The sequence below is a fragment of the Cydia strobilella genome, chromosome 26, assembly GCF_947568885.1.
Source record: "Cydia strobilella chromosome 26, ilCydStro3.1, whole genome shotgun sequence".
Taxonomy (NCBI): Eukaryota; Metazoa; Arthropoda; class Insecta; order Lepidoptera; family Tortricidae; genus Cydia; species Cydia strobilella.
In genome coordinates this window covers 7,887,071-7,896,418 of record NC_086066.1, presented here as the reverse complement: position 1 = coordinate 7,896,418, position 9,348 = coordinate 7,887,071, and the positions used below count along the sequence as shown (strand labels likewise).

The window sequence follows — 9,348 nt, the reverse complement described above, 5'->3', positions numbered from 1 at the left end:
CACACATACATACGTTTTACAGGAACATTACGATCTGCCTGATCCTACGAACGGCCGCCGACTTACCTATATACATACATACATACATATAATCACGCCTATTTCCCGGAGGGGTAGGCAGAGACCACGGATTTCCACTTGCTACGATCCTGACATACCTCTTTCGCTTCCTTCACTTTCATAACATTCCTCATACACGCTCGCCGGTTTAGGGTGCTCTTGAGCTGGCCTTTCTTCAGGATTTCCCCGATCTGATCAGAGAAAGTCCGCCGAGGTCTGCCCCTTCCAACTCCCGTTTCTACCTCTCCCTTATACACTCTCTTTGTTAGTCTTCTTTCACTCATTCTTTCCACGTGTCCAAACCATCTCAACATACCTTTCTCAATTTTTGTCACTACATCTTCGCTCAGTCCACACTATATTTACCTATACATACCTATAGATTATTAAGTTTCAGTAAGTTTTAATTTTTTTTTTTGCTTTTTTACAGATCCCGTAATTCCAAAAGCTCGTGAGTAAACGTATAAGTTTTTTTAGAGGCCGGTGTCGATTTTGGAGCAAAAATGTAAGATTTAGTCGTTCAAAATAATACACGTTTTGTTACGTAATATCTAAATAACAAGTATTGGTTTCTATTAGCACGTCTTCTCATCTTGCCTTTTAATAATGAGGTCGCGAGCGTGCGTCACCGGTAATATATGAAGAGAAGGGGCAGTTTTTAAAAATTCATCAAAAAATTATGGTGGTAAATTATACAAATTGATGTATAAGAATAGTTTCAGCAAATGTTGTAGATTGTTTAAGTATCAAAATTACGTTGAAATTAAGTCAATTTTCAGAGAAATTGTTACTTGTTTTGAAGTAATTTCTGGACATAATGTAATTCGTTTAACTTTCATTTCCTCGAACTCTAAGTCATATAAAAAAAATGTAATCTGATAAAGGTCTAAGTACAGAATATGTGTAATACAAATTTACCATTTTTAGCAGTCCAAACTTTACGAAATTTACAAATAAGAGCGACAAAATCAGTGCTTTACGCGCGTTTACCTAATCGTCCATCAGAAAAAAAATCATTACTAATTTAGTGAGTCTGTTTTCAAAAAAATTATCTGATAAAAGGCAAGATAAGAAGACGTGCTAATAGAAACGAGTACTTGTTATTTCAATTAGGTAAAAAAAGGTGTACAATTTCACAGACTAAATTTATCAATTTTTCATTTTTGCGAATAAAATCGACACCGGCCTCTTAAGGCTTGGAATCAATACAGGGCCTTTAGGGGCATATAATATGTCCAAGTGACAAAACATCTAGTCACAATATCCTACTGCCGATAAGTCCAAATGTATTATTAGGTATTCTAAAGTCAGAAAGTCTAGGCCCCGTAGACAACATGCCAGTCGCTAACGCTACGAAGCAAACGAAACGCAACTGTCACTGTCGCACTAATATGGAAGAGTGATAGAGAGACACGATGGCGAAGCGCAAGCGATCGTCAATTCGTCACCTTAGCTAGGCCGGCAGGTGTCATAATAAATGTTCTTTTGCCCATGGAGACTGTATAAAGGAGCCAAATCTCTATGTATGAAAAGTGTCCATCAAAAAATAGTAATTAGGCGGCGCCACCATACACCGAAATACTACCAAAAACAACCTACGTAATTTGGTCGGGTTATTTGTTGCCTTATATGGTTCATATTATACTCATGTCCCAGAGCCTAACTAGCGCCACCGGAGAGATTAGGAACTATTATTTAAAGCTGAAAGCGGTCACTTTTGTAACAATTCTGCCATAAGAGATTGGCATCCTTTCTATACCATCCATACTTTTGCCATTAACTCAAACTGTCATATCTAATGTCTCGCTGCCAGAACAGCCAGGTATGTCAAATGTCAAAAAGTTCGTATTATTCCCCTACTAACAAAATGCCCAGGTAACGAAATGTACACTTTACAATTCAATGGTCCAAATATGTGTTATGAGAAAGATTTAGCTTCGATCACTCACACACGAGTCTATGTACCTCCGCCACACTATGTTCCTGGCTCTGCTCCTCGCGCTGCCACGATGTTGCCCTCTCTGGCCACACACTGCCCTCCTCTCGCATTTAATCGCGATGCTTCGCAATCGGTATTGCCGATCCTTTGATTCGTGCCAAAAAACCGACATAATAGGGAGCGGTGGGCATGACGAGTAACGTGCCCACACTACGTCTCTGCCTCTGCTCTGCCTACCTTCCTTACTTTCCATGCCACTCGACGAGTGTGTGGCAGGGGTATAACTATTGAACAAGTACAATTATTTTTTTATTCAATATGAAGGGTACACGGAAAGAACATGTCTAGTCACTTTTTTCGGAAAATGAGATCTCAAAATGTAGAGCTCTTAATGAACTATTAGTTATATATTTTGCTACCACTGTATAATTTATGTAACACAACTTTTTTTTGTCAAAAAAAACCTGGTCACGGAATTACCATACATTTTGACATGGTTCCAAATTTTAAAACCGCGATTACTCAAAAGGTTACTTAAGTGACTAGACATGTTCTTTCCGTGTACCCTTCATATATTGATTAGTGTTATCGCCCAGGAGAAAAAAACCAACAAAAACTATACTTGGCTTGTAAACTTACTCGTAAAAATCTTTTGATAATGTATTATCTTTGATGCTAGTTTGGCGCTGTATTAATTTTTTTGGTTGACTTGTTACAGCGGTTGGTAAAACCCAAAAGGACGACAGCGACTGCGACAGCACCGGCGGCGTCCCCAGCGTCCCTGGCGGTAATAACGGCAGCGCCGCTGCCGCCGCTGCTTCCGCTGCTAGCAGTGCCACCGGACAGGGCAGCTCCGCCAGCAGTTCCGCCGCTGCTAGTGCCGGGAATTCCGCCGGCAGTTACGCCAACGCTGCCGCCGCCGCCGCTGCGGGCAGCGGCGGATCCAGCGATGGGTGCTCCGATGGCGACAGTAAGTGACACTAGCCTCCTAAGGCCCACCGCCGCCTAGGCTACTACACGGCGCACATAAGACAAACGAGGTCACCACACAATCCACACATAAGCGCTTCCGGGCACATTCAGTCCTTGAGCGTATCGAGGGACTCAAAAACACGAGATGTAAAATAACTTTGCTCTCGTGTTGCACACATAATTTTTCACCTCAGTAGTGAGAACATATTAAAGATTAAAATGTATTTCGAATTACACAGAATAAACAGAAAAAAAAAGTATTATAATATGTACGATACGATAAGATACGATACGATACGATACGATACGAGACGAGACCGGACCGTACCGTACCGTACCGTACCATACCATACAAAAAATGTAATAAAAGTATGAAGTTCATGGCCTTCACTAAATTAAAAAGCTACATTGTTTCACTCCCTGGAGTGAGGAAAGTCGCACTTTCCTCACTCCAGGGAGTGACGAAAGTAGGCTTGTTCGAGCTGCTGAGGTGAAAATAAAATTGTACTTGTACCTGTATGTGGTGACCTCGCGCTCTTTGTAATCTCTTTATTATGCGGTGTCTATGTACCGTACCTACCTAGTCTTTGGGCCCACCATACAAAAATAGTAGATTAGAGTTTTGAATGATTCACGGTTAGTTTCAGTAGACTTATATTGACCGGGAAATAGACCGTGATTACCTTTTGTATTATTTATGAGCTCCCGATATTTCGACATTTCGATATAGCATATGGCATATAGTCGAGAAATTCGGACGGGTACCTCCGTGGCGGGGTGGCCTAGGGGTTCATGGCGTTAGCCGCGATAGCTAAAGACGCCGATTCGAATCCGGCCTTCACCACTGGAGGGTTTCGTCACTTTTTCTTTATTATATGTCATCTATTACAGTTTATAACTTTATACTTCGCACTTAAACTATCGTGAGACATATTTCAAAATATTTATCAGTACGGTTTTTACTCACTATTATTTTTAGTCGCTTTTGGCGACATGTTTCGTATTCTTTGGGAATCCATCCTCGGGCACGAGTGTCCGCGGCGGTTGTACGTCGTGCAAGTATGTAGTGCGTATATTGCGTAGTAAAAAGTACCAAATAAAACGGCACTTCTACAAAAAAGTATACTTGGAATGGCTCACAAAATATATAACAAGTTACCGGCGAATATAATTGCATGTAAAAACAAGAATAATGTTTTTAAAAAAAACCTAAAAGCTTTTCTTACCGAGAAAGCATATTACTCTATTATAGAATTTTTGACTGAATTACCTAATTAAGATTTACTGCATGACATAACCCTGGAACCCATGGATGTCGAGTTGCGGAAAATGCCCAGCAAAACTAACTAACTAACTAACCCTGTTTTGACTATTATTGTTTTCTGTGATATTATGATTAGCGTGTATTTTTATTGAATTTGTATGCCAATAGGCACGACATAGTGATACTGAAATATGTATTTAACATCTTGTAACTTACCTATGTTGAACAAATAAATCTTTGAATCTTTGAATCTTTAATAGTGAGTAAAAACCGTACTGATAAATATTTTGAACTTTATACTTAGTTAAAATTTGTATGTTTTTCTTTTTTTCTAGTAAGGACAACGACTGAAAGCGACTACGACGACGACTCTTGCTAGATGCTTTCTTAAGGCGAGAGAAGCGTTGCTATGATCGAAGTCACTTAAAGTACATTTTAATTTCGGTTCTCCATTATTTTTTAATTTTTTCCTCATACTTTATATTAGGTTTTATGAAAAGAAAATATAAAAAAAATAGTAAAATATAGAAAATAGTATAATACAAAAAATAACCCGCCTTACCATTGCAAAGGTGCCCATGATACTTGTTGACTAACTGGTAGGTTAAATTCTTATTAATTCTGTTTTCTATTGCTGAGCTTTTTGGAATTAGAAATATTTGTAGTTTTACCTGGAGAACGCATTTTGGAAATAAATTATTTTTGTATCATTATTATTTCTTTCATTTCTTTTAAGTAAATTAGCCGATTTTTATTTTTCATTTCTCATGCTCTGAAAGAACCTTATAGAACAACAACGACCCTGTTGTTCTAAAAGGTGTGCAGAAAATGATACGTGTCTGCACTTACGTTTTATTCTCTTACTCTAGCATTTTACATTCCAATTACGATTTTTTTTATTTTTTTTACGATACTTTTGTCTGAATTGTTAATTGAAAGTACCCTCAAGAAATAGTATAAAAATGTATACTTAGTCATGTTTTAAAAAACCGGCCAAGTGCGAGTCGGACTCGCGTTCCAAGGGTTCCGTACATTAGACAATTTAAACAATGTATTTTTTATGTGAAACGTGAGTGAAATGTCTTTAAAAACCCGTAGGGGTCGGATCAAAACTAAGTAATTAAGTCCGACTCGCGCTTGACTGCACATTTCTAATAGGTTTTCCTGTGATCTATAGGTAAAGATCTATTTTGTGTATTTTTTTCGAAATTTTTGGCCCAGTAGTTTCGGAGATAAAGGGGGAATGGTCATTTTTGCCTATTTTCTTGAATAACTTCTAAACTGTTTATTCTAAAATTATAAAAAATATATATTTGAGATTCTCATAATGAGCTCTTTCATTTGATATGTAACACGATATAGTTTGAAAAACTTTATTTATTAATTTTCTCATTTACCCCCCAAAAGTGGCCCCCGTGTTTAAAATTCATTTGTGTACGTTACATGTCCGTCTTTGGGTCACAAACTAACATATGTGTACCAAATTTCAACTTAATTGGTCCAGTAGTTTCGGAGAAAATAGGCTGTGACAGACGGACAGACAGACAGACAGACGTACGAGTGATCCTATAATGGTTCCGTTTTTTCCTTTTGAGGTACGGAACAATAAAAAACATGCAATTTACTTTCCTCGTATTCGAAATAAAAAGTAGAGTGTTTAACTCGGGTGAAAGGCATCATACTCACTCACTCACCACTACGTTCACTGCGTTCCAGCACCAAAATACCTCGGCAGAAATGAGTGCCTTTCATCCCTTGGTTAACAATCTACTATACTATACAGAAAAGAGGCGTATTGTCAATAGTTATTTATTCTACAATGGGGCAAAGTTGTTATTTAACCGATCGTATTGATACCCGAGGAAGCAAAGATTCAAAAATTGAATCTTGAGCGTCGCGAGCAGATCCGGTTTCCCTCCTACGTACTTTTCTTTAATTTTCTATTTCCTACGATCATTGATCACCTTTCATACACTACTCTGTGATAAGAGCCAATCTTTGTTGGAAAAACAGTAACAGTATTCAAGACTGGGTCAAAAAAGAGAGGACAGAACTGCACACTAGCGAGGCTCGTATTGAACGGACACTAGCATACTTAATTGATGCATACAACTTATATATACTTGATGTATATAAACCGTAGCTATGCCCCTTCAATCTCATTGCCTGTAAAAATAAATGAGTACCTATTGTAGGCCCAGCACAGGAGGGGCGCGACAGTATCTCGCCCGTTCCGTACCCAATGGGGAAAACGGGACCATATTACTAAGTCTCCGCTGTCTGTCTGTCTGTTTGTCCGTTTGTCACCAGGGTGTATCTCATCAACCGTGATAGCTAGACAGCTGAATTTTTCACAGATGATGTTTTTTTTCCGTTGCCGTTATAACAATAAATACTGAAAACAGAATAAAATAAATATTTAAGTGGGGCTCCCATACAACAAACGTGATTTTATTGCCGTTTTGTGCGTAATGGTACAACCCTTCGTGCACGAGTCCGACTCGCAGTTGGCCGGTTTTTTAACACCCGACGCAAAAAGAGGGGTTATATGTTTGACGCAAATGTCTGTCTGTCTGTGGCATTGTAGCTTTCAAACGGATGAACCGATTCGATGCGGTTTTTTTACGTGCAAGCGAGTTTCCTTGCGGTGGTTCTTAGCTCTTTTCCAAAATGATTTGTCATTTTTGACATAAAATAATAGTTATTTATTTATGAGTGTAACATTTAAGTGATAAAAATATGTTAAACATACCTATTATTTCAATTATTTTCATCCTGCCCACCACTCCCTGCTCCCCTCCTGCTGCTCCCTGGACCTGCTCGTCTCCCTCCCTCCCTCTAACCCTCGAGCCACGAGCCCACCGTTTACACTCGCATCTCGTGTCGTGCTCGCGGCTCGGATCGTGGCTCGCACGCGAATGTAAACCGGACTTCAGACGGAGCTCAAAGGCTGCACTGCGTGGACGTGGACAAGGTGTTGATGCAGTCGGTTCACAATTTCCAGCAAACAGCACTCAAGGGCGTGAAGGCATCTAATTCTATGTGTTGGTGTATTGATGCGGTTCAAACTTTATAGCCGTAACGCGATGAATGTCGGGCTCCACTACTCCGCAACCTTGGTGCGGTGCGGTAGTGAGTTACGGCTTTTACAGACGTAGGAACCTATTTCTCAGTATTACTTACCGTATTTATAACTGGAGATACAATAACCTTTAGTAACCCTGTGGCGTAAAGCCAATGGACTGTAGTTGGTGTTTTAGCATATATTAATCCAATAGATTTAGGTAGGCTTACCGGATGGTTTTGTGGTCTGCTGCTGGCAGAGGCCTCTGCTGGAGGATGCCTGGTGATATCCTTTCTTGGTGTATCCTTCCTTCGAGCACTTTAAGTGGGTTTTTACCGAGTATTATTTGCTTTTGCGTTAGTTTTTTATCAAGTTTTTGATGACACTGAAGTTGTCAGTTATTATGTTTTTATCAAGACCTCTTTTGTGACCGGCCAGTAGCCGCGCTACTTCCAATGAGTTAATATAGCATTTACTAAACAAACCCATTGAACTATTATTTTCCCCTCACTAGCTCGGAAAGCCGTCTTTTATCCTTTAAAACAAGCGGGGAAAAACGCATTTTATCCACTAGTGGGGAAAGTAATTTGACCTTGGATGGAGCGTGTTTAAGTAGCTTGACAGATAACAAAACGTAAAACGCTCATAATAATGGTTCGTTCGATATTAATTATCATTAAATAAATGGTTTGAGAATCTAATAAAAAATACCAGATTTAGCTTTATTTAATGATTTTAAGTCATAAACCTTAAAATTCCATAATAAACGTTTGTTTTTTAATAATTATGTTAAATATAATTCTGAACGCACAAGTTAAGTCGATGCAATTTCAAAACGCATCATTGACATTTCATACGTCAGAAATGTCAACATTGTCAACAAAATTTTTACTTTAAAACTTCTCACGTAAAAGTACAGAATTTCCAGTTTTCTGTTATAATATCGTAAAAAAATGAGTGATTCCAGTTGATGAAGATGATCTAATGCCTGTGGATGTTGCACTTTCCTCGCTATAGAGAGGGGAAAAGTTTTGTGTTACACACGGGTGCAAATGTATTTTACTTCTCGTGTGTTAAAAGTGGTTAAAACACTCGCTACGCTCAGGATTCTATTTTAGAACCACTCGCTTCGCTCGTGGTTCAACTATAGAATCCTTTCGCTTGCTCGTGTTCCAATTCCACACTCGCGGGTAAAATACAACTTTGCACCCTTGTATAACAAATAACTATACTAACGTTACAGTATTAACGTACCTATAGAAACGGCACAGAGAACCAGTATTTTGCGCCATGAGTTGCTGCCGTTTTGGCATCAAACCATAGACGCGGAGCGTGAATCTCGCGACCTAAACGCGTAAGCGCCATGAATTTTACGGCGCTTACGACGTTTTGGTCGCGTGGTACGACAGGTTGTTATTGCGACAATTTCTTTGCTTGGTATGTCGTCTCTATTGTTATAATAACTCCATGGAGTAACTGCCCGTGGTCGACGCTCAGAAGTATTAAAGGCGGTTGTTTAGGGCCCTCCACACTCATGCGCGAATCACGGCGCGAAGCCGCGAACGCGAGTGTGGAGTCTATCGCTATTCAGCGAAACCATCATGCATTTTTTAGATCTAAAATACGACAATTCTTCTTCAAATATTCGCAAAATACAAGCTAAAAAATAATAAAGAAGAAAAATCTTAACCGCCCTCTACACTCGTGCGCGAATAAACAGCGAAATCGACTCCACACTCGCGTTCGCGGCTTCTCGCCGCGTAGTCTGGAGCGCCTTAAAGGTCATATAATAATAATAATAATATATTTATTGCTTTCACATTGGTAAAATTACAGATGTTCTTAATCGATAATGTATCACAACATGACACCCTGTAAGGGTATTGCAATTTTATCTATCTACTCTAAACTAATACATATGTAAATTAAACACAGAGATAACATTACACAAAAGTTATACCTACCTAAGCTATGTATTACTTATATGTCTATTTATGGTATTTATTACAATCAAAATATTCTTGTATAGAATAAAAACAATTACTCGTT

At 38.9% G+C, this 9,348-nt stretch overlaps 1 protein-coding gene across 1 annotated transcript; it reads left to right on the top strand.

The window, feature by feature from the left end:
• Nucleotides 1–1,858: 1,858 nt before the first annotated feature.
• LOC134753074 (proline-rich protein 36-like) lies at nucleotides 1,859–3,008 on the top strand. Its single transcript, XM_063688836.1, has 2 exons — nucleotides 1,859–1,882; nucleotides 2,718–3,008. Exons 1-2 carry the CDS (start codon nucleotides 1,859–1,861, stop codon nucleotides 3,006–3,008), a joined length of 315 nt encoding a protein of 104 aa, XP_063544906.1.
• Nucleotides 3,009–9,348: the final 6,340 nt, after the last annotated feature.

What these genes read in the sequence shown, in the direction of transcription:
- LOC134753074 (XM_063688836.1), top strand. Translation starts at nt 1,859, where the DNA reads ATGTCTCGCTGCCAGAACAGCCAG. An exon ending in CTCGCTGCCAGAACAGCCAG is followed by an intron (nt 1,883 to 2,717) that starts GTATGTCAAATG and finishes GACTTGTTACAG; the next exon opens with CGGTTGGTAAAACCCAAAAG.